The sequence below is a fragment of the Aquila chrysaetos genome, chromosome 4 (assembly GCF_900496995.4).
Source record: "Aquila chrysaetos chrysaetos chromosome 4, bAquChr1.4, whole genome shotgun sequence".
Lineage (NCBI taxonomy): Eukaryota > Metazoa > Chordata > Aves > Accipitriformes > Accipitridae > Aquila > Aquila chrysaetos.
In genome coordinates this window covers 20,068,397-20,095,200 of record NC_044007.1, presented here as the reverse complement: position 1 = coordinate 20,095,200, position 26,804 = coordinate 20,068,397, and the positions used below count along the sequence as shown (strand labels likewise).

Below are 26,804 nucleotides of genomic sequence, written 5' to 3'. Positions count from 1 at the left end.
TTAAAATTAGCCAATTTTATTCAAATAATGTTAGATGGAACACATAATTACCTTTTCTCAAAAAAGTTACATATTTATGTGCTTTTTAGTCAAATGAAACCTCGTTTTTCCCACTTTGCAGAAGTGTTTCAGTAGAAGCCAGAGTCCTGAGTAGCCCAGTTAGGTGCCTAAAGAATAAAATAAATAAATAAGGATCAGTAGAAAAAAAATTACTGTATTATCTGTCAGTTACTGAAATTTATGAGAAATGATTAAAAAAATTGTAATACTGACATATGGCTAAGATAGTAGGAATAGTTAATTAGTGAAGGATACCCTTTAAGTTTAAAGCAAGTGTTGATATAGCAGAAATACATGCTGTAATTAAGTTGTACACCCTGAGTCCCCCAACCTAGTAGTTTCAGAAAGGAAAAGTTCTAGAAGATTCCAAAATAAATATAAAAGTAATTTGGCACCTATATTTTTTAAAGAAAATAGTATCATGTTAAGTTTCACATGACTTCCCTCTAATGGAATGAACTAATCCACCACTGCTTGTCCAACTTTCATCAATACTTCAGCCAAGCAGTGAGAAAGCCCAATCAAATTTTTAATATTTTGTAAGTTCTTTTAATGTTTGGTTTTGTTGGGGTTTTTTTTCTTTTGTTTTAAGTATGTATGGCCAGGTCCTTAGTGGACCTCAGACTCATCCACCTTACACTGTTCTTCTCCCCCATAAAGCTTCCCATATTGTAAAGCAGACAGAGCCAAAACCAGATGATCTTGCCAACCTCCTTATTTTCACTAGTTCTAATCAAACCTCTGGCTGACCTAATTACATTCTCTAGTATTTAATGAAACAGGTTTAACAGTCAGGTTTTGCACAACTCCTCCTTCATGTTCCTGTCTTCAGCATCGTTCATTCTTCTCTCAATACTATATATACACATACAGATACTTTTCAAGTACAACCCACTTGAAAAAGGTAATATAACTACTTTTATAAATATCACCCTTCAAAACCAACCCTTTTCAGGCATGAAGGAGACCATTTAAAGGAAGTAGAGAATCAAATGATCACAGAAACACACCTAGTTATGCAACAAAAAAAGGAATACCTAGTGATGAGTAGAGAGCCGAGAACAAAACAAGAATCACTGTCTAAAGCTCACTATAAGAAAATAAACCTTTTCAATTTAATATGCAGTGCCAGAACAAGAAGTAGGTACATCTGATGAATCAAGGAACAGGTTAAGAAGTATACTTAACTATATCACACAAAGATAGCAGGAATTCAGGAAAATGTAACTTATACCAACCTCAGATCTACCGCTCTGATTCAATTTCTTCTCAATGTTCATAGCCAACATTTGACTACGAAAAGACAGGCTTTTGGTCTTTTCAATCACTTGTTGATAAGGTGAGACTGCATTGTTGCCCATGACTACATGGCCCTAAAGGACAGGAAAGATACAGCAAATTCAACAATCACTCAGAACACACATGCCTTTAATTTAACGCTCTGCTTTCAGAGCTTTCACAAATCATCTTACACACAGAATCAAAAAAGAATAAGTGAAGTCCACTACACTTCATGGGCAAAGAAAAAAAAAACCCAGCAGAAATTAGAATTCACTGTTCCTGAATAAGGCAAAAGAAATTTAATGAAAAATGCAACAAATTCACTTGGATCAATCTATACACTCTTACCAGCTTTGAATCCAGTTTGGCATCTAATCGTGCATTTCGAATTAGATTGACAATCCATCTTTCCGCTTCTTCAGGAGTCATATTTAGTTTATCTGCCAACATACTAAAAAGATAACAGACTTAATCAAAAGGTGAAATAGAACTCCCCTGATGTTAGTAAACATGACTAGGGACTATGCAATACAAGTTAAATCAACACAAAATTTGGCACAGCCCAAGACTTGTATTCAATAAATACCACATATCTGGGAAGCATACCTTCATTTGACTGAAATGACATTAAAGCTTACATACATGCACTCCTGCACATCTCCCACCCCCACTGCTTTACACTGGCACATTGTGAATAAGGAATTCATGTTCTGAAAGTATATACTTAGTCCTTCTGAACTACATCACCTTACACTTAAATCTTGACCTGCACGATTTTTATATATTCCTATTAAACCTTGTCTACATGAACATTCTTTGGAAAACTGTCAATTAAGTAATCTCAACACAACATAAAGCAGCAATCATAATTAAATAAGAATAAAAGCAATTCAATTATTCTCTTTATAAATCCAGCCAGCAGTCATAAAAGTTTAGACTAATTACTCCAGCAAAGTGTCTCTCAGTAGCTCATTTAGCAATAAACTTCACCCTGAAGTTTCAGGAACAGCCATGCAATAGAATTCGGTATAGATGATGTGACAGATACACTATGCTCAAACTTCTTGCAGTTTCAAGGAGGGATGGTGGGGGAGGACAGAGAAAGGAAAATTCTTAATGAAACAGGCACTCTTGTCCAGGAATAATTCCTTCTGACGGTGTTTCCTGTGGCTTTCCAGCCAACTCCTTTAGCTTCCTGCTGGCAGTTGGCTCATACAGGATATTTGTAACTCTCAGTCTTCCATTAGCTTTCAGACTAAGGTAACAAACATGACGTAAGGGCTACACACATGACCAAAAAGCCAGCTGGCTACGCTGAGTTGCACAAGAGGTCAATTTCCCACTATTTTACAAGACCTTGCTTAAACATATTTTTCTCCACCTGAAAGAGTGATTTCCCTCTTGACAATTATTAGTGTCCAGCAAATAATTTATAATATGTCAATTATTACCTCATCTATCTAGCTAGACTATCTATATAGTCGTCTTTACAGTCTTCTCTCCTATATGTTCTTGATCTCTCACCCTTCTCCCCACTATAAAAGTAAATTTGATTTTTTTGTCACAGACAAACATGGAGTGAGGTGAATAGAAAAAAACCCAAAGTAACTTAAGATACTGGACTTACACTGAACTCACTGGAGTGAAAGGACACAACAAACAAGCAACAAAGCATCTGGAGTTTGGCAAAGCAAGGGCAAGTAAATTCCAACCACAGTAGCTACTGTTCCACTAGAACTGTAATCTGTGGTTGAATTAGCAATTGTAGAGAGTTAAGGCAGACAAGTTAAGAGAATAGACATCAGGGATGTGAATTTTTGTGGAATTATCAGTCACCTAGGCAGAGTAAGACAGATATTTCAATAGGAAGAAGCTACAAATCGCTTTACTACCTCTGAGTCAGTGATGTTAAGTACCTGACTTGAAACTAAAGAAATTTCGAACTGAAAGAACACATGCTGGGGTGCACATGTGTTAGAGGAATTCTTGTATTTCTCTTTTAAAAGCATCAATAGTATTCAGATAAAATAACAACTCCTCCAGATGACCACAAGAATGGCTACTGCCACTACACTGGGGATTAAGCAACCTACTTTTGGGATTAAAGCATGGAACCTCTATCCTTGGAGATAGTCAAGAATCAACTAGACAAGGCCTTGGAGGCATAATGGAACATTGCAGTGGGTCCTGCTCAGAGTCTTAACTGGGTGCACAGGATTGAACCAGATGACTTCCAGAGGTCCCTTCCAACCTACAGCACCTTTTTGGTTAACCTAAAGTCCCTGTGTACTTGGAGGGGAAGAGGGCACAGACTTCTAGAGAGTCATTCCAAGCCAGAAAACTGCTGGTGCTTTATATAACCTAGCAGATAATTCTACTTTTTCCTATTATGTCTAAATTTTACTAGGTCAGCATCTTCAGAGGTGGGCTTTTTTAAAATTAAAACATGTTATATGAACAGACATATAGCATATATGCAGCTACATGACAGAAATGGCACACCTCTGTACAGGTATTTTTTCCTGCACATGCATTTGAAGAACTTACAAATTGTAGAATGACAATGACAGGATAAAAAGGGATACAAAAACCTATCTTATCTCAACTTGTAGCTCTGAGATTTACATGGATTTAAAATTTTAATATAAAATAAGTGAAGTTATCAATTAACAACTATATTTCACTAAAATAAAGATACCTGTATTAAAAACCTAAAACTTTACCATATTTTGACACAAAAGATTACTTTATTTCAGCACTTGTGGCAACAGGGCTCCATTTTAGGGTCTCCTTGCAAACTACACAAAGAGCCAGCACCACCCAAAGTGCCTGGACGTATATAACACGGAGAAGGTACTTGCCTGGTAAAGCAACACACATGGCCAAAAAAGCATTTTCCATCCTTCCAGAGCAAACGCACTGAAGATCTATCCTGATTACAATTATGTAACAAACAACACTATTCTCCTATTGCACTGTTAAAATAGGTATCTAATACTCTCTAGTGATGCAAGTTACAGCTTAGCCCCCATACATGTTTAACAGTTCTAGTAACCGTGACACATTCAGATTTACAAATACATATTAACACCATTAATACTAAAGAATGGAAGCAAGAAAAGTTGTAGTTTAGATTACCATTGCTTATAAAGACCGCTACTATAATCCAGTAAGTATCAATGAATTATAATGAAATAATTTTATTTATATTTAAGGAATACTGTCTAGCATTTCAAATTACAGGTGATTTCAAAGGGTAGTTTCCCAACAGCATTTTCAAAAATAGTTCTTTAGATTATTTCTGTCCCTCTGTTTTATAAGGGGATTCACTTATTTGGGTCATGATTTAAGTTTTCCTTTGCTTAAAAGGCAAGTTTACTGAATTCCACACATCTTCATATATAAACAAGCCTATCTGGTACTATGCACCAAAGAAAAATACATAGAAAAGAAGAATTAAGCATATTCAGCTCTTCAACTAAATACAGGCATATCAAACTAACCAAAACACATTCTGAATTAATTTCATCTATTGCTCCCTATTAAACATAATATTTCAAACAGTAAACTAATTGCAGGATGATTTGAGATGTATAAATTTTAAATTACAACTGATAAAGCAACTATGTCCTTTGGAAAAATGTCAGCTGCCTAACAGTAGTAGTTAAAAAAAACATTAAAATGAGCCATCTATTTTCCATTTAACATAAGGGAATAGCAGATTTCCCACTAATTGTTTTCAAATTTGTTCTGAATAGTTAAACAGTACTTATCAAGCACTGTGGTACAACCAACTAGTTTTCAACTCCAGGAATAGCAGTGGAAATCATTTGTGGACAAAGAAATACAAGAACTATGCCTCAGTCAAACTTTTAATTAAAAGCATTTTGACTGGCTAATTTCTTCAAAACCAAGTCTGAAATGCACCAAGAAATACTTATGCACCCCACTTAATAAGCCCAAATCTAATGATTATTACAGCTTGTGCGGAAATTTAAGGCTTACATCCATCATTTAAAACATGACCTACTGAAAAGAATCTCATTACTGATGATTGATTCCATGTGCAATTACCTGAAGTGATACATGGTAGGAATATCCATGTTCATCTGAAATATTTCTCAACTCAGTTTATCACTTGCCTTGGAACACACCATAATGCTTATAAAATTACCACTGCTACCTATATTTATAAATTACTTACAGATAACAAGGAGAGCCAACTACAGTATTTTCTACCATAGAAGTTGGAATACCACATACAGCACAAAAAATATGAACTGTAAAATAAGTAATAAACACTAAATAAATGTCAACCACTTACCATAGACCCTGATTTGTTAAGTAAAGCTTTCTATTTTTGCTGTAATGAATCACTGCTATGTTACCCACAGTTTATCAGTATCTTTTGACAGAGAGACTTGAAGCATCTGGACTCTCTGCACATTGATTGGAGCCAGATCAGAGAAGCAGACTTCTCAGAATGGCACTAGTCTTTAGTTAAAAAAGCTTAAAATCTAGTTTCATGGAAAACTTGTGCTTGAATACATGCAGTATTCACAGTACTAAAAATCATTTATAGGAAATAGACACTATGGGGTTTCATATTCCCCAGAAACCTATCCCTAAGAGAACTTCACTTACATTTTTTCTTCCAAATACTTATTAAAAATCCCTAAATGTGCAGTACTCTGCTTAAAGTGATTTTAGACAAAGTATTAGCCTCCTTATAAAAAAAAAAAAGAATGTAAGTATGGAAGTTTTGTTCACAACATCTAGTTCAGTTTACTACTATGACTATGCTTAAAACACCACAGCTGATTAAAATGCTCAGATTCACCATTTGCCTTTTACATGGAACTCACTATTTTAAGCTGATACAAAGGATAAAAAAGAATATCGTTTTCCAAATGCATTAAAGACAAGTGTGTCACAGAGTGAAGAGAGATTAAAAGTAATAAGAATCTTTGTCCTTTCTCCAACTAGACCTATCCATGAAAAAAGTAATCCTTTCAATAAGCTTGCAAAACTCTTAAGACAATTTTCTCTCAAGTCCTTTTCTTTTGAAATCAAGCACCATTAAATCGCTTCCTCAGAGGACCAGACACACACATATGCTCTGGATGCAAGCTGGTAACAAGACTCCGTTGAACTTGATCGATGTAACAGCTTTGGTTTCTGCTGTCTCAAGGATCTCTGCACTGTTCTCTACCATTGAGATTTTTATAGCATTCAGAGTTTTTCACTCCACTTTTTTCCGTTTTTAATTTAAGGGATGTGGAAATATGAGGAATGGGGGCAAAGGCCAAATGGAAAGGGATCTCAAGCATGCATAACATCTTCCTGCTTAGTTTCTACAATAGAGGCATCAGAGCTGATCCATTTGAAAAGTCTGCTTTTACAAAACTAATTTAAGTAAACGACAGACATCCCTGCTAATAAGAACATCATGTTCTTACAGCCAGATCACTCACTCTGTGCCACAAGGAATAAGATCTATTGTTTCTATTTAATTAATGAAAAAAGCAATACAGTTCTAAATTTTCAAACAACATCCCTATAAGACAGACATGGGTATCTATATTTACCAAATATAAATAAATTTAAGTAATTGCTGTATTTGCAATTCCTATTTAGTTAATATTACCACTCTATATCAATATATGTGGAATTGTGCTCCAAATTAAGAAACCTGGGCTTAGGTGACACTGGGTATGTAAGTTCTCATTAAATCCTATAGAGATCTAACTTGACACCATTAGAAAGTTTTAGCTTGAAAGCACTGTTTGTCGGGGGTGGGGGGGGGGTGGGGGGGGCTATGGGTGGTAGAAAGAGGTTGTTTTAAAGTTAACCACAAGAATTCACCTTCAAAATATGAATTTTGTAATTTCAGTATATCCCATTAGAGCTTATATAAAACTAGAATGACAACTATCCAATTGAATTTTAGTTAATGATTTTCATTTCATCTGATTATTGAATATTTTACTACTAAAGTTTACACTGTTTGCCACACTCATCTGTGACTGAGTTTTCTGAACTGCAGTATTAAGAAGTTATCTTACCCAATGCTGATACATTGATGGATGCGACAAAAAGTCTCAAATATAAAGAGACGGGCATTCTCAATGAAGTCCTCAAGGCATGCCACTAAGAAGAAATCATTCACGAGCACCTGCAAGTGTAAGGAGAAAGTGAACACTGAGAACAAACACAGAAGTAGTAATTTATTGACAGACACTGTCAAATAAGCAAGATCAGTGAACAATCCATCTAAAACCAGTTCTTGATATGCTCCAAGATGTGGCGAAGCAGCTACAGATTTAGCACAATTTTTCACCGTTCTGCAGCTTGCCAGATGAAAATCGCATGCTAACATGATCACTGAGGTCAGACTCAGGAAGAGAACAAGGTCTACTGCTGTCATAATTCTACTGAGGATCCCTCCAACACACAAAATTTAACTCCCCCCTCATACTGTAGGATTCTTCTCTCACTCTGCAATTTTATCAGCATTCTCCTCACCATGCAAACCAGCTTACTTAGTGCAAGTGTGCCTACAAAGTCCAGATTACAGGACCACCAGCCCTATGCAGTGAAGATTATTATAAGCCTTCTGATTTACCCAATTAGGTGACTTAATACTAATGAAAGGAAAGCCAAACCAGAGACTGTAAGAATTGGTACTAGTGTTCAGCTATTACAAATACTAACTTTTACACTTATTAACCCAAGTCTTAGGTATCTTAACCGTTCATAGCAGATTAAGTAAGATTTTTCGAAAAAATACGTATTTAATATCCTAATGTTATTTCACATTACTTTTCACCATTACAGTTTCAGGATGCAGTATCTTTCACAACAAAAGGCAGATCCAAGCTCTTCTTAAGCACTTTTCAAACACTAATGGAAAAGCTGAAGCTCAGCCAAATGCATGATTCCTACTCACTTGTTCTAGAACTGCTTAAGTATAATTTTAAAGCTATATCCTTACCGGTAAGTCCTGTTTAAGTGTTACAGAATGAGTTGTCCAAAAGAAAAAAAAACAACACACACACAAAAACCCCACACACCTGTGAATTAAAGCTCATCAGAAAACATTGGCAATGGAATCAAAATATCACTTCAAACAAATTAGCTGGCCATTGTTAATTTTAGACATCTTTACTTAAAGAATGAAAAGTCTTATAAATCTAGTAAACCTTACTGTTTCACACTCTCTCAGCTTCTTCTGTGCACCATCGAAATCGAAATTAACATACAAGCATTCCACAAACTCTGTGATAGGGTCCCTGTATGTGTAGGACTCCTGTCAAAAACATTAGGAACAATATTAGAAATCAAGGCCACAGGATCACTTGAGCATTCCTTATATTCTTCAAACAAAATTTAATACTGGAAACAAGTCCATACACCATCTTAAATAAAATTTAAATTCCTCCTATAAAAGCTGAATAAATGCACTCTTCCCCCACTCCCTCAATAGTATGGTTAAACAACCAGAAATGCAGTTTTACCTTCAGCATTTAGTGCTGCAGTCTTTGGGTTAGAAAGATGTCAGAGACTAAAGCTGGTTCTGTATCAAACCGCCAAATTTCTTAAAATTTGATAAAACAGATATTCTTCCTAAATTCTGATTTCAAAGACTAGTCCAACACCAAATCCTTCATGCTTCAAATTGAACGATCATTCAATTTACACTGACAACATAGCTAACACAAATAATGTTACTTTCTCTATATAAAATGCTTGAATTAATTTCGGCATTAGAGGAATTACTCAACTTTAACTACAAGGCAGGAACAACATTAGATCTGTATACTTCTGTGTAAATTAAGACATAACTAAACATCATCTGCTACATCTCTAATGCACATTTTAAAACATCTTAACTCAGTATCTGTCAATATTTGCTTTAGCACACACAAAAAAAATCAGCAGATTAAGGGAATTACTAAGAGATATTTTTTTTTCTGGATCAAAGTTATTTTTCCTTCCCCAAAGAACTGTATTTACAGTCTCATTATTTGTGTTTAAAATTCAGTTCTATAGGTAAAGGGTTTGGGTTTTTTTGGTTGTTTGCTTTTTTAACATCAGAATTGTACTTGTTAACCACATAATTAACATTCATTATGTGAAACAGCCTTGGATCGATCACCTTTTAAATTTAATAGAGGTAAACAACAAACTGCGAAGTATTAGCAATCTCTAATTGCTAGTAGAGCAATCAGCCTACCATACGACATCTGACAAATCACTTCATTCAATGCTCTATTTTTCCCATGTAGACAAGTCACTAGTTATCCTGTCTGAACCACTTTCAAATCTACAAAACCTCTACCACTTCATGATTTAATTTAATGAACCATACAGAGTAGAAGAGTACCAAGAAATAAATCTCTTATCAGATATTTGAAAACCAAAGCCAGATTTGGTATTTTCAAAAGGAACACCCTAGTGATCTTTTTTGTAGTCATACCAATTGTATGAGATAAAACAAAAGCAAAAAAAGTTGTAAAATATTACTTCAAATATTAGAAGCTCGTATTACATCAGAAGTTCAATGCTAAAATCAGGTTTTAGCTTAAGATAAAAGATAAGTCCTAACACTTCAACGAGTTTATAGCTTCTTATGCTACTTCTTTTGTGAACACCAATGCTTAAAACCAGATTAAGATATCCTTAAAATTTGATCTTTGCATTGATTGTGCTTTGCCTAGGTAGTTACATCAGTGCTTGAAGTGGATATAATATATTGCTAGCCTGTAATAACTGCACTGTCACTATATATATATATATATATATATCAGTTTATTATTCACAATACATGTTATTATCATTAAAAGTGTTTGAATGCTTGTATACAAGTTGCATGCTGATTTCAGATAAAGATCTTTGCCATAACCCCCTTGATTGCTACAAGCACAATTCTTCTATTGCTCTTGTCCATATCTACATCCTCATATAACTGTGACAATAGAAACATTTTTCAAGAAAATACACATGAACACAACACACACACAGTTCAGTGGTTTTGAAATGCAAACAAGATCCCTTTTTCATACAATTCCTTGTAGGAATGGCTGGAAAAGAAGAATCGGATCCAAAGCCATTTCACATATCTTGCTGAATTTTCTGCATTTAATTATACAGAAAGAAAAGCAAAACTGAGTGCATATTCTATTTTACTTATTGCTTGTTGACATGAAAGGAGGAAAAAAATTCTGTCCTCCCACTGACTGACAAGCATTTTACTTCACAGTGAAAAATTAGTTCTATGAGAGAAAGTGAGCACCAAAGTAGGTAAGCAGATGACCTAAACCAGACATATTAGAAGAAAGTTATTATAAAGCCTCAGTAAAAAAGGACAGAAAATATCAGACATTTCAGTCCTTACCTGCTGAATAACCTTGACTAGATCTTTCAGCACTTGTCTACGTTTCCGAACATCCTTATTTGTTATGACTGCAGTAGTCAAATATCTGAGGATATGTGGGCACATTGTCTGAATTGCATTGAGATACCTACAAAGAAAAAATACAGATAAAGCTCAGATAATGCATTTCTGCACCAAAACAGCATTCATGATAAACAGCTTATGCACCTTTTATGCAATACAATACCAGGGCTTTTGACTGACCATTTATTCAAATGCAGAAGAATAATTTATTTTTGTTAACATCGTGATCATCTTTTTGGGACAGGGGGAGAAGGGAGGGAAGCAAGAAGAAAAGGCAGCAGTGCTCTTGGGAGATAAGAAAAGGGGCTAGCACTGCAAAAGAACAGTCCATATGCTAAGTTCAGGTCAACATTGGCCTAAGCTGTCAGCTACGCTGATTTCACAAGGTGGGTTTGCATGGGCACACAGCACCACAGAAAGTCCTTTTTCACATTATCATCTGAGCCTGCAACTTTCCTGTTCAACTGTCCAATAAATTAGCCCATATTTACAAGTGAGAAGTATAAATTAAAATTAAAAACCAAATCAACATATACTCTATGAAACAAAAAGGAGGCAAAAAAAGCCCACTACAAACTACCAGTCTACTGGGATCATCATGCAAAAAATTCCAACTGCTTTTCTTTAGTACTATTCTCCTACTCTAATACATTACCTCCAAGTAGAGGTACTAGGAGGAGAGCAAAACTTATAACTAAATTCTTAGTGTTAAGCTGTTTGAGACTTCTAAATCTACATATAAGAAGTCAGTCCTCTCACAAATGGCTGTAGTGATTCAATTTTTGTTTTTATTCTCTGATTTTCCTCAAGAACCCTTCTTAAACTGGTTTTGTAAAATCAAAATAGAACAACACCTTCCCCTACAGCCCTAAAAGATGTGGTAGGAGTTGGTAATCTAGCAACATCAGTTATGCCATCCCCCCAAGCACCAGAAAAAAAGAGCCAGTTCTTCTTACTTCACCACCACTTCTCCTTGAAGGGGAAGTTTAACCATGAAGAAAAGCCGATTATACACAAAAATTCAAAAAAAGGCTTGGAAAAAAAAAAATTTAAAGTGTTAATATCATTAGAACTTCTGAAACAGCTTCAGGCTTTGGGCTGAAAAAGGCTCAACAAGTTTGCATAGTCATCATCTGCCTTCATGTTGATTTAAAGACCCAAACGTAGCACAACACAACTTACTGTGGTTGATAGAGAAAAAGGTCAATGATATTGTCTCTCCCTTTAGGATGATTAAAAAACACAAACAAAGACCAGTGGATGAGCCATGTTCTTTGCTGAAGAGACTGCAGTGGAGAGCTGACAGACTAAAAGAAAACATAACATTGGTTTACATCAAATAAAACACAGAAAGTTTGCATGAACACTAATGCATGGAAACATGTAATTGTTCAAAAATTTGTGATTTTCCACTGGCTCCTTTTAGCTGTTATCACTTTCAGGCTGAGCTTGACCTCCAGCTTTCTGACCTGTCATCTGTTAAAGATAAATCTGCTGAAAGTTATAACCAAAATAAATTTTCCAATATTATATTCCAAATGGTTTGCCAAAATTTGTATTCTGTTATGGCAAGAGCATAGATTTTAGTTCTCCAAAGGCCAGCATACTAACATAAGTTATTACTTCCCTTTTTAATCCTGAATTTTGTTTCTTATATTCCCTCTTCAGATGTTATCTGAGGAACTACTTGGCTTCTCTAGCTTTTCAGTTTTTCTTCCTCTCTAGAGCCTCACAAGAGCTTTTTTGCCATACACTCTCAGACAATGATGAAAAACCATAATCACTTTCAGCCAAGAAATAAGAATGCAAGTATCTTCATTTAAACCAGCTGATAACACACAAATAAGGATTCAGCTCTAAGTGTCTGTATTAGCTCCAAATTTCAGCACCACTCCAAACAAACTGCAAAGCAACATGTTGAGAATGAACCAACATAGCAAGTAATAACCCCTCCTAAGACCATGACAACTAACCACTATGATTCTATCCCCCCAAAATCTTTGAGTCTAATGAGTAAGTCAAATTTAATAGTATCCTATAACCATATAGGTTCATAAAGATGAGAAAATCAGAGAAAAAAATTTGTTAGCATTAGTCACCTGCCACATAAATATTTTTCTGGAGGAAAAATACCGAACACCAAACACGTTTTCAAGATTCTGGTTCAGCAGAGTAAAACCCTCACGTTTCAGAAATGGCCATTGAAGCCCCATGAGCAGAGAGGAAGACTGAGATGTCTTTAATCATTTCAGTTGTTCTGAATTAGCACTGCAGCCCCACTCTTTCCCTTCATGTTCTTGGTGTTCATCTGAACTCAGGAGCCAGTGTGGAAGCTGAATTGGCTAAAAACTATTTCCAAAAACAAGCTGTCTTGCATTTTCTGTCAAAAGTGTTATTGTCATGTCAGAAGAGTATAGTTTAGTTGCATGCATTTTATTCTTTACAGAAAATGAACAGTACAACTATCTGAAATTTAAGCAGCAATTTCACACAATGATACGTTGCCCTCAAACTCACCTTTGAGACTAGTTTGGTTTTTTGTTTATTGGAAATACCTTAAGAATTCTCAACTACGTTTTCAAATGTTGTAAGAGAAGCAAGTAATTTGAAAAAAGAAGCCTCACTATTTCTTCAGGAGCACCCTTTGACTCTCCCACTATTATTACAAAAGTATCTAGTGAAAAGGTGGTAAACTACTCCTAAACAAGGCTGCAAGTGATTCATAATAAAACTTGAGTACTAACACCTCTAACCTCCCACCTTACTAAGATGACCAAGATTTTACTTACATTATTGTCTATTGTCTCCTTTAGTCTTGTGAGGTCTTCCATGGCTGCATCCCAATTCTGCATCAGAATTTCAGATGCCAGTTTTCCCCACAGAGAACTTAAAGCATTTCTGTCTGTTGCTGGAACCTATTTTCAACAACAGCAAAGTCATACTCTTAGTATTTTTTTTTTTTAATTTACTTTAAAAAAAAAGTAAGAAAAATATTTTCTGGCAGTATTTTTAATTTACAAGATACCAAATTTGCATGGTCCTCTCTTTCCAAATTAAAAACTTCTCAAAAAAAGCAATTTAGGCACAGAAGAAAAAACAACAGTAACACTTCTGAAGTAGAAACTAGGAAATCCTGTCAAAGTAAGACAAAGCTCCACGCTGCTGCTGTTTAAATTAAGAAAAAAAAAGGCTGAGCACCAGATGACACTAGTTCCAAATGGGTTTTTTTGGTTGGTTTTTTTTTTTTTTTTTTTTTTTTAACCACACCATATACAAATGCTTCTAAACTACTAAAACAAGGTTATTACAAAGCAGGTTCCTAAAGAACTCATGACAGTAGGTAACTACCTTAAAAACATAGTACTCAAAGTTCTTTCTGCTAATGCTGTGCGAAAAGGCATACTTCTTGCAGAAACGTCCAGTAAAACTGCAACTTCACAGTAGTGAATCTATTTCCTGGAAGGGTAGTCCTAAGGTCAAGCTGTGTTAGTTTTATACAGGAATGAATTACACTAGGTCATTCACAGTGTCAAATTCTGTTCTCAGATCAGTTACAATAGTTCTTTCATAGGTTATGTTTCATCACACAGAACTTTAAACAAATCTTCTCCCATCAGAATTAGTAACAAAAGTCCTATACCAAGCACAAAAACAGTACTTCACCTTCTGAAATTAGTTATTTGACATATAAGAACATAATGCTAAGCCCAGCATTAAAGCACAAAGAATTAAGGACAGCTGCTCACAAACCTACATAAGTAACTTCCATTTCCCTTCTCAGCACATGGAATGTACCCATAACACTGAAAGTCATACAGAAGAACTCAGGTTTATCACCAACATTTAGACTAAGAATTCACCTCATTCCTACTTTAAACCCTATTCTGATTAAAGATATATTTCCCAATTAATTATAGTCAATTACAGGAATTATTGTTATTTACTCTAGCAGTATTTCAGAAAGTTTAGGATATTTTTAGATTGGACTAGAAATTACACAGCAAGAACCAAATCTCAACATATGAACCACTACATATTTTCAGCAATCACTCCAAGTATCTGTGAGGTACACAGTTTAGAAATCATTACCCTCCAGGCAACCAAGGTACCAATTTAGCAGATACTTTTATTTGAGGAAGTTCACACACACTGTGCTGGTTCCAAATCACATAATTACAGTTAGCTATTCACAGTAACTGCCTTTAGATACTGCAGCTTTTCCAGCTACAGTATCTGGATTTTCAAGCAGTTACCTTAAGTTTTCATTTGTTAGTAAAATGGCACATTCACTGACCACCAACAATAAATTTACTGTGTTGAGATTCTCACAAGACACTAAATCTTCATTCTCAAAAAATTCATTCCCACCAGTAACAAATGATATGAATATCAAATTGATATGAGTTGCTTCAGAAACTATGGATCTGGTTCTACAATTCTCATTTAAGCTGTTTACATTTCCTAGGCAGATGACATACTCTTAAATACATCACAAAATTCAAAAGACAACAGATGAGAGTTCGTTCAGGTAACAAGCTGGCAGTTCACCATTCCCACCAATTACATTCAGTCCACCTGCAAGCTTTTCACTACTGTTGATAACATCTGTGCACAAAAACAAGTATTCATTTTGGTTTGGGTTGGTTTTTGGGGTGGGTTTTTGGTTTTTTTTTTGGGGGGCGGAAGGTTGTGTTTTTTCAATATTTTTTCCAGGATACATTTACAGTGAGGAAAGAAGTAGTATTCTGTAATTAAATGTTACCACAAGACCTATACATTTGAAGGACAGTTCTGAATTCAGCATGACAATAACAGAATTGCTGGACAATAGTCAGTGATGATTATTAACAGTTATTTTCAACTTTTCTTTGGTGCCCAGTAATTGTCTCAAAAAAAGGTCAAAAGTATTATATTTAAAGAATTAATACAGACAACTTACTGGTCTAAGTATTTCATTGAAAAAAACCCAAACAAACCACAAAACAAAACCCCAAGCCAACAAAACAACCCAACTTACCAGAACCCTAAAGAAGTAGAGATATTCTGCAGCTCCCGAGTAATTGCCACATTCATACTGGAATTTTGCATACCTGTAGAGTGTATCTAGGTACTCCTGCCTAAACTGAAAAGGAATGCAAAAAAAAAAAAAAACAAAACACTTTTCTTCACTAGGAAAAATGCTGTTACAAGCCAATTTTAATAGTAAAGTAACATTTGAAGCCTTTAGGTTCTTTCAAAGACATTGTACACAAGACAGACAATAGAAAACTAATTCAGTGATGTGGATTAAGAGTATAATAAAGATAATACCAATACTGGAAAAAAGGTGAAATTCTATATTACAAAGTAAAGCACATGTTACAAGGATGCAGCTAACATTAAGCTCCAGCTTTAGTTTTTGTTTGTATAAAAATTAAAAGTTCAAAGGCATTCAAATAAAATACGTCGGCATTAGGAATTCTGCCTATTAGGTACATTCACATGAGATAGGCCAAAATGCTAGCCTGTAACTGCTCAGAGCTGTTGGCTGTGGGGGAGGTTGGATGGAGATACTTAGAACTGAATTCAATCGGATATAAGAATTAAAACACTTACACCATGCTTCTCAGCTAAATAGTCAAACAGCATCCGACCGTCCCTATAATAAAAAGATAAAAACTGCTGGTTTTACAAGACAAACTGATTGCAACCATGCAACACACTACACAACACAATCTTTAGCTGTTAAAACACCCAGAGTACAAATTTAACATTATACTCTTCCACTTGTTGTGGAAAATCAACTGCAGAAATAGTGAGCCAACTATTCCTGAAGTGTCATGAAAATAAAAGCACAAGCAATATTATCTAGATCAAAGGAAATTTCAAGCCTCCAGTAGGCAAGCACAAAATTATCTACCACCAATAAGTCTCACATTAATGACCACAGGACTTTAGACACCTGTGGTATTTTTAAACAATAGTTAACTTAATGAATAATTTTTTATCCAGTATCTGCAATGGGTCCTGATCAGCTCTTAAGAGGGAAGTTTTAGCACACCAGCTTTTCAATGCAATAAGAATTCCATTCAAACTCTGCTGCAATCATGTGGCAACAAGAACCACAGCTGAAGTCATATACATAGTTGAATTCATATTCACAAATGAAAAGTATTTTCAATTTGGCACTTCAATTTTATGGACTGCTCTTCTACAGTGCAGAAAGAATTAATGACATTTTTTCTATTCTCCAGCTCCCCACCCTCCTGGCCATGCTTCTACACCTGTAGCTACCCTCCATCTCTTATGTGCATGCACACTTAATCGATGGGACCGGATCAAACCTATGGGACTGGATCAGATCCATCCAAGAGTACTGAGGGAACCGCAGAGGTCCTTGCCAAGCCACTCTCCATCATCTATCAGCAATCTTGGTCAACAGGGGAGGTCCCAGAGGACTGGAGGCTTGCCAATGTGATGCCCATTTACAAGAAGGGTTGGAGGGAGGATCCGGGAAACTACACGCCTGTCAGCCTGACCTCGGTACCGGGGAAGATTATGGAACAGTTTGTCTTCAGAGCACTCACATGGCAAGTCCAGGATAAGAAGGGGATCAGGCCCAGTCAGCATGGGTTTATGAAAGGCAGGTCCTGCTTGACCAACCTGATCTCCTTCTATGACCAGGTGACCCACCTAGTGGATGAGGGAAAGGCTGTGGATGTTGTCTACCTGGACTTCAGCAAGGCCTTTGACACTGTCTCTCATGGCATACTCCTTGAGAAGCTGGCAGCTCATGGCTTGGATAAGCGTACTCTTTGCTGGGTGAAAAACAGGCTGGATGGATGAGCCCAGAGGGCTGTGGTGAATGAAGTTAAATCCGGTTGGCAATGGGTCACAAGTGGTGTACCTCAGGGCTCGGTGTTGGGCCCCATTCTGTTTAATGTCTTTATCAATGATTTGGACAAGGGAATCGAGTGCACCCTCAGCAAGTTTGCAGATGACACCAAGTTGGGAGGCAGGGTCAATCTGTTTGAGGGTAGGAAGGCTCTACAGAGAGATCTGGACAGGCTGGATTGATGGGCCAAGGCCAATTGTATGAGGTTCAACGAGGCCAAGTGCTGGGTCCTGCACTTCAGTCACAGCAACCCCATGCAGCGCTACAGGCTTGGGGAAGAGTGGCTGGAAAGCTGCCCGGCAGGAAAAGACCTGGGCATGCTGGTTGGCAGCTGGCTGAATATGAGCCAGCAGTGTGCCCAGGTGGCCAAGAAGGCCAATGGCATCCTGGCCTGTATCAGGAATAGTGTGGCCAGCAGGAACAGGGAGGTGATTGTTCCCCTGTACTCGGCACTGGTGAGGCCGCACCTCGAGTACTGTGTTCAGTTTTGGGCCCCTCACTACAAGAAAGACATTGAGTTGCTGGAGCGTGTCCAGAGAAGGGCAACCAAGTTGGTAAGGGGCCTGGAGCACAAGTCTTATGAGGAGCAGCTGAGGGAACTGGGGCTGTTTAGTCTGGAGAAAAGGAGGCTGAGGGGAGACCTTATTGCTCTCTACAACTACCTGAAGAGAGGTTGTAGTAAGGTGGGTGCTGGTCTCTTCTGTCAGGTGGCTGGTGATAGGACAAGAGGAAGTGGCCTCAAGTTGGGGCAAGGGAGATTTAGGTTGGATATTAGGAAAAATTTCTTTACTGAGAGGTTTGTCAGACATTGGAATAGGCTGCCCAGGGAAGTGGTTGAGTCACCATCCCTGGAGGTATTCAAAAAGCACGTAGACAAGGTACTCCAGAACATTGTTTAGTGGGCATGGATGATGGTTGGACTCGATGATCTTGAAGGTCTTTTCCAACCTAAATGATTCTATGATTCTATGTGGTAAAGATGACTTGGACAATTTATGGAACTATAATGTCTGATAAAACACGTACCCAGGATCTAACTGAAGAGGAGAGGACCAAGGTATAAATTCCTCTTGGGACAAAGATACAGTAAAAGTGTATGCAGGGGAAAACTTCCCCATTTACTCTGAAATCAACTTACTGCAAAGCTGTGAGTTTGTTTAATTAGAACTTATGCTGTAAGATTCCACAGGGAAATGGCACATTGCCAAGGTAGCCAAGAATGACAGTCCCCAGTAATACTTGTGGAAGCAGTGAAATAGTCTCATGGGTTTCTTCCAGTGGAACATACTTCAAGGATGAGGAATACTGACTATTCCTCTATAATTTTAAAGTCAATGTCCTCCAACAGCTGCATAGAAAAAAGGAAGTGAAATGTTTTGGCTTATTCTTGAAAGAACTTCCACTTGCAAAGTCTCCTTTACACATCATCTTCTACCATTTCCCAAACTTTGATGTTCCAAACAGCACTGTCATGGATCATAAGCCACGATCTAAAGCCCTGATAATATGCAGCTCTGAACTTGATACAAATTCCAAATCACCAGCAGAAATTCACAAAAGCCAAAGAATCAAAAGTTGCTTACTACTATCTAAAGCATGCTACTCAGGTCTAGACAGACTGACACCTTCCAGCCTGATTCTTCCCATTATAATGCCATGTATAACGCCAACAATCTGGATTAGAACTTCTGTCAAGTCAATAACCAAAACCAGTATTTCCGAGCTGCAAAGTTTTCAGACATTTTAAAAGCAAAAACAATGTACCAGTTCTGAAATAAAACTCACTGCATATGAGTAGGGTTGATATTTTACAGTATTAGGCAAGTTATATTCCATGCAGTTTTTGATTGTATCTCTTGCTTTCAAACAGGGTGTTTCTGATTTGGGAGAAGTTCTACTGACCAACTGCTGTAGATCAAAGGTCACATAACAGAACACATTTCCCAAGAAATGCTAGTACTTAGAATTGCAACAAGGTAATTTTTTTCTAGGTCAAATATTATAAAAACTGGCTAAAGGCAAAGCAAGAACTGAACAAGATCTCTACATATGAATCTGAAGTTCAATGAGATTTGAATAGAGTTGTGATAGTATCAGGCAGTCTTTTCTGTAAAGTTAAGATAGTTCCAGTTAACTTCAAGGCAGTTAACTAACAGCAATTGGGCCTTTCACTTTCAAACCTATAGTTCCAAAAGCTGTCAAGAGGCTCCTGGCTTTGCATAACCACTCAAGTCATAAGCATATGTAAACTCCTTTTCTTAATATAATTATCTGACATAAATATCCATGCTGAAATCAAATACAAAGGTGACTTACTTATCCTGACAACGCTTTTTACAGCAGAAGTGTAAGTACATTCTGGTGATATTAGAACAGAAAATAGAAGCTGCTTCTGAAGTGATGGAAAGCTAAACAGATTTCATGATTTCTACTGACACCTTGTTTCATGTGTGCATTGAGACCCAATGCATTGCATCTCACCACTTCCACACTGACCAAGTTCTAAATTAGACTAAAACAAATTCTGAAAACAATGTGCAGAGTGGAGGAAGCACAGGCCAAATGGGTTGATTAGGTTTCTCAGCAAGTTGGGTGAAGAGGGGAAAAGGAAAAAAGGATGATAATCTGCACTTGAAACAAGGAGTAAATTCTAATGAAGTTCCCTCCCCTTCAAGGACCCACTTTCTTCAGGGGGGTTAGACCCAAACAGAGGTATACCTCATCAAGAATACTTCTGCAGACTAGAAAAAAGGGTTTGTGCATTCAATGTTTTTCCAAGAAAATTCCAGAAGCAATGTTACAGTCTTCCGTATCAGTAGATGCATAAAGCTTGCCAACAATGAATCAAAGTAAAAGCCTCACCTTCAAATTCAAGTTGAGACATAGGTGCTCTATCTGATGTGGTATGCCCTATTTGAAATCTTAGAGCAGATACAGCTGAAGAAGGGATCTAATTAAATTTTCCAGAGTTCATTAGACACATTTACAACAGTAGTAGCAATGCTTTGTATGTAAAAGCAACAAGCAGTAACTTACACTAAACAAATACCTATGCACCTCTCTGTTGAAGTTGCAGTTACTTCCTCAATGACTACAGTTGAACCCTTTCCTACAGGGCCAAATTCAGGCCTGATCACCAGAAAACTGTCACAGACCTTAGATATAACATGCAGACAAACTCATCCTACTTTAGTTACTCCTGTGTGCAAAGCAAGAAGAAATTGGGTATGTCTTAAAAAGATAATTACAAGCACTATCTTACACCAACAAGTTCACCAGTTCAGGGGGTGGGGGAGGGTAAAGGGGGAAAGGACAGAACTCCTGAAATAAATATGTGCTATGAGGCTGAAAGGATGCTTATCCACCACCCCTCTCAGAATAAGATAGCACTCCATAATCCTCTGTGGAAGGTAGAAAAGGGAGAGAGGGAAGACAGTCTAGAGAACAGAATCTGAATTGTTTCAGCCCACACTTCCTCTCAAAAAACCCCAAAACGACCCCCCTCAAAAGAAAAACCAAACAAAAGAAGCCCCCTAAGCCCCTCAAAATCAATCTCAGCTGTGACTTGACTGCACTGAATAACAACTGTCATTTGTCCTGAGTTGATTCATCAACATTAAGAACAACAAAGATGTTTTATGCACAGCAGGTAAAAGCATTGAAAAGAGTAAATTGTGTCCAGCAATTTCAATTACCTGACCACAAGCACTATGTAAGCATTGGCTGGAAATAAAAATGTCTGTCTTTGCAGCTGCTACACAGAGAGCACTCCTATAATCAACACCTAAGAGGTACCAACAAGCTATCCTGAGAAATTATGTTAGAAATTACCTAGTGGACTGCATTTGCCTTGTAGTCTCTGGATCCTCAAACATCTTGACAATAGGTTCAGTTTCAGCTTGAAGCTGCTTCAGCTGTGCAACAACAGTTGTTCTCTTCTCACGCAAAGCTAAACACACAAACAAAAATATTTTAATGCAATACCTTAAGTTTTTACAGAAACCAACCTGTAATTACATGATGCTGACAGCACATTTGACCATGTCTTCTCAATTCCTACCTCACTTGTCCTCTCAGTCAAGTCAAAAAAGAGGTATCTAACAATAACTGTTAATTAATTAATTGTTAATGAATACTTAATAAAAAGCTAACATTTGGTTCTTTTCCTCCTGTGTGGAGTTCCAATCAAGCCACTAAAGAGCAGGTACAGCTGGAGCAATCTGACAAGGTATCTTTAGTCTTCCACTAAGGGAGAAACAACCTTTTCAGTAAGTTCCCTTATTCCAAATAACTTGGAAAAAAGTAAACAGTGCTATGATACCAATAAGATTAATTTTCCTCTGACTGACCAGGTTCTGAAAGCACATTTTTACAATACTTAACTGAAAATTGACAGGAAGAACTTAAAGTAGGTCAATGTGCAAAATTATGGTCTGAAATACTATGCATGTTAAAACTTTCATGAAAAATAGTTAGAAAATAGAACTAACAGCTTTAGGGTGATTATTTTACACAGATCCAAACTTCCTCACCAAGTGCTACCAGTGCAATAAAATGAACACTTAAGTAAAATTCATAAAAAGCCTATACGCTTAAAAAAAAAAATTAAAAAAAGCCAGCAGTACTCTGTGACTGGCTACATGAGCCAGAAACACATGGCATCAGAGACACCAAGACCAAACCCCAGGAGAAAAGAATGTGCACTAAGCCATGAAAGTGAGCCACACACCAGGGCACTCAATGCCACAGTGAACCTAATAGACATTTCTTTCGTGATTTGACTACATATATATTTGTAAAGGACGTCCCAAGTGGATAACACAGTGGTGACCCAGCCTAAATCTAAGAATGACTTGCCTGATAGGAAATGTTCCAATAAGGAGACATTATCTCCAACTTCAGATGAATCTTGATATTATTAAAAAGGGGAAACAGATGAAAGAAAAACCATTCAGTTGACTTAGTAAGAGTATGAAAATGTTTTCCTGTGACATCTCCTGGCTGTGTAATTTTAAGCTGATCTCATGGAAGACAAGACAAAAGCAACTATAAATTGTGCAGAGACATTTCTAACAGTGTAACTGACCTTAGCTTTGAGTATGTAAAACAGTGAGGTCTTAACCAAAAATCTGTAAAATTCGAATGAAACCAGCAATTCCATAAATAAGAATAACCTGTCTGTACATACATTCTGATAAGTGTTGATGCATGAAGATGACACATACCAGATATATCTTGAAGTTAAGACCTTTTCACAGAAAGCCGTACAAGCAAGCACCCTGAACAACTGATTCTGCATGTATTACCTCTGCTTAAGTTAATTTTATACTGTTGAATAAAAGCCACAGATGAAACAACAGTCAGTCATCATATAAAAAAAAATCCTTTCAAACTGATGTAGAATCTTGAAAGATGTTTGAAAAAAGTACAAGAAAAAATTCTAAGCGTGGAAATTGTTGGACTATACGAAGGCAGAGCTTTCTCAGTGACCAAATTCATTGAACTTACTTGCAGCTATGACCTTATGAAATTATACACTTAGCAACCTGCTTAAATAAGTGGCTGTAATCAGAATATTAAAAATATTGGACTAGTTACTTCGTGAAGGTGTGCTAGGATTCCTATTTCTCATGCTGTTAACTACTTTTGCATTTTACTACTTATTTACTACTGACACAATAATATTCTTCTAGAACAGTTTAGAAAGGCTGGAACAAGGAAAGAAAGTGGAAAACCTATTCAGCTTTGAGATTTTTACAGCCCCGAGATGGTCTGACTTTTTTAATCAGTAGAACCAATAAGTAAGCTAAATGTGAAGCTATCATTACAACTGTTTCTTAAAGAAAGCTACAGAAGTGAAAAGCTCTGGTTCTCATTATTTATTATCAGTCCCACAGGGGTGCATCATTGCATATAGACCCATAAACAACATCTAATGCTAGCATAGCAAAGATTTGGTCAAAACATTGAATCCAACATCCATAAGTCTATCAGTTCTCTTCATGTATTTCCAAAGAGGCTGTCAACTCTGCCATTGAAAGAGCCTGGAAAGAGTAAGACCCAGAGGCAGAACAACAGTTGGATCTTGTACCTGACTATGCAAAAGCATGAGTCTCTTCCTCCTAAGCTGCAGGCAAGACAGACTGTAGTCCCACTACTTTAGAAAAAGGTGAGGAATTCCACAAGTGAAAAAAAAGATGGAAAAATAGGAAGAAAGTGTAAATTCAAAGACTAGGTTCAGGAAGGAAAAACACCAAACAAAAAAACAACCCAGAAAAAAAGAAACAACAGTAGGAAAAACAAAACAAAACAAAATAAAACCATGAAGGATAGAAATTAGAGAAAGCAAGATACTCTAATTTTCTCCCCCTCCCCAAACACTCCTTGGGAAGATAGAAATTTAAGAAGTAAGCACGAAAGTTTCCAAAATTATGAAGACAGTAAGAGATTAAATTTCATATTCATTATAATCAATATTAATTATCATTGATTTTTTTCTAGAGAAACAGCACTTAATATGTTGACAGAAGTGAGGAAAACATGCATTTTCAAAAACATCTGTATCTCCTCAAAGTCTAAAAATTGGCCACAGACAGATTAATGGAATTACTTACAATGGAAATCTAGCCTTAATATACTGGATGCTTTAAAGAAAAAGTTTAGCATCCCCAAATTGCTGCACAATAGTGTTTAATTTGACAGATGAAAATAAGTGCATCTCTATTAGGCTAGAGCTTATAGTGCTTGAAATGACCAAATCAGCATTTAAATACTTCAGGCATCAGTCAAAGACTAAGCTCCTGATATACTAACAAACCCAAACTTCCCAGGATTAGGGGATTCTATTTGTTTCAGTATTGCACATCCTTTCGTTAGGGCCAAAGTTAAACAGTATTCTAGTTTTTGAGTGCAACAAGCAAACTACTACTAGCTATTTATTATTTTAGATAGAAAGGTTGTAAAACAAATTTTACTTCTAAATGAGCGGCTTACCATGTGGAATTTCATCGGAATAAAGATTTTTGTACACATCCATAGCAAAATCCACCATGTTGGTATCACTAAGGAGATCCAGTTTTCCTTGGAGTAGCTCTTTTTCATTGTATATCTGAAACAGGAATTAACAACAGATTTCTTTGAATACTATTAAATAGTTTCCAATTCACATTATGTAGTTACCTTTATGGTACAGTTTATTTATGAATTTTTGTCCACTTAAATAATTTTAAACATCAGATCTCACAGCTTTGCAAGATCTCACAGCTCTGTCATTTGGAATGCTTACTATGCAGCCCCTCTACATTTCCGGTCTTGGCAAGATACGGGCAACTTCCTGCTATTTATGAATGCAAACTTCAAAGACTAATTAAAAGACAAGTAACATTTTAGATTACTATTCCTACTAAAGGAATAGTAATTCCTATTACAATTCACAGGGAAAAAATCCAACATGAAACATCTCTGAAAACTATATCTATTTAACTAAAATAATAAAACCTTGGTCAGATTTTTCTTTCAAAGTAGTGAATAATTTCCACAAAAATACCATGCCAAATAGTGCACACTAGTCAAATAATTTAAAGTGGTTCTCAGAAGAGAAACTCAAGATCAAACTTACAATTTAATCATATCACAGATTAATCTAAAATATGTTGTTAGGTCTATAGCATAAGAGCAAATTAGTTTAGCTTGTGTAATTGGATGGTGTTCTTTTAAACTTGTCAAACTTTTAAAGTTTCTACCCCCTAACATAGCCACGAGTTGTAAACTGCTGTTAGGTTTTCAAGATGTAGGTGGGGGCCTAAACTAGAGTACACCTCAAAAATACATTTGCATGAAGGCTATATTACAATTCACCACACCACAGTTAGGGACATCTCAGATACAGAACCTGCAAAAGTTTAATTTGGGTCTGAACATTGTGTTGTTCAAGATTAACATGACAAAAATAACTCTGTTTAATTAACTTGAGTTGATTTACAAATGCCAAAATACTAAAAGTGCCCCCAAGATGACAGACACCTAGCAAAGTCCATACACTAGACATGAAAACTGGTTAGGTCAAGTTGTCTCAATGTATGCATGCTTAATTGGTTCATTTTGAAGCCTAAAATAATATGTATTTCAAATTCAAAGCCTATGTAATTTTCCATATCTTGTTTCCATTTTAAAGTGGATCAGATGAGTGCTTCAGATAGTTTAGACTGATGAGTTTCGTCTAAAGTATCTCCAGCATTACTAGGTTCTTTGTAGTAACATAATTAAAATATATATATAAAAAGACCAACAAGGGACAGCACCGGAAGGAACTTACACTTGGTTTAAACACAAATTCGTGATGACAGCGGTTTAAGATTAAAGTTGATTAGCAACACTATCTACACTGACGGAACCCCACACACCGCCCTGCAACTCCAGGGCTGAGGGGCAACACGAGTGGGAGAGGCGGCCGCCGAGGCGGCACAGGGGCTAACGAGGGCTGGCTCACCCTAGGGGAACGTAGGCAGAAACCCAACCGCGGCTGCAAGGAAGAGCTGTTGCTTTTCCCTCCCCCGAATAAGGGGAAAGGGAAAGAAACAAACCACGCCAAATCCCAGGAAAGGGGAAAGAGGAGTCACCACTGCCTCGCAGGCGAGCAGCCCGGGGAGCTGCGCTGCGGCGGAGCGGCTGCCCCAGGCCTCCTCTCGGCCCATGGCCCCGCTCTCCCCGCCAAGGAAAACCCGCACGCCCCTTCCTCACCCTCTCCCCGCGCGGCGCAGCAGCCCCGAGCTCCTCCATCAGGAAGCGAGCTCCGCGTCGCCTCGTGGGCCGGGCGCAGGCCGCGCAGCGCCCGAGGAAGGGGACGGCGACGGCCGCGGCGCGCCCAGGCCCAGGAGAGGCAGCGGCAGCTGGTGGTACCGCCTGCCACCTTTCCGCTCCCCCAGCCGCGGGGCCGGCTCTCCCGCCCCTGGGGCAGCCACGTACCTCCTTGACGGAGAGGAACTCCAGCAGCGGGAAAACCAAATGCCGGTCCAAGAAGTGCGCGATCTTGGTGGTCAGGTCGTACTCCGCCATCTTGGCGACGGAAAAGAAAAGAGAGAGGCGGGGCCCGGCGGCGCGTGGAGCCAGGGGGGTAGGCAACGGGCGGCC

General features: G+C 37.3%; 1 protein-coding gene across 1 annotated transcript; it reads right to left on the bottom strand.

Moving 5' to 3' along the window:
- EIF3E (eukaryotic translation initiation factor 3 subunit E) lies at window positions 1-26,804 on the bottom strand. The gene is made up of 13 exons (XM_030012878.2): window positions 26,640-26,804; window positions 24,669-24,783; window positions 21,507-21,624; window positions 16,397-16,439; window positions 15,819-15,923; window positions 13,591-13,716; window positions 11,984-12,108; window positions 10,739-10,865; window positions 8,549-8,650; window positions 7,407-7,516; window positions 1,690-1,792; window positions 1,299-1,433; window positions 1-167 (listed from the first exon to the last, which is right to left on the bottom strand). The coding sequence occupies exons 1-13, from the start codon at window positions 26,727-26,729 to the stop codon at window positions 129-131; spliced, it is 1,338 nt and encodes a 445-aa protein (XP_029868738.1). The 5' UTR covers window positions 26,730-26,804; the 3' UTR covers window positions 1-128.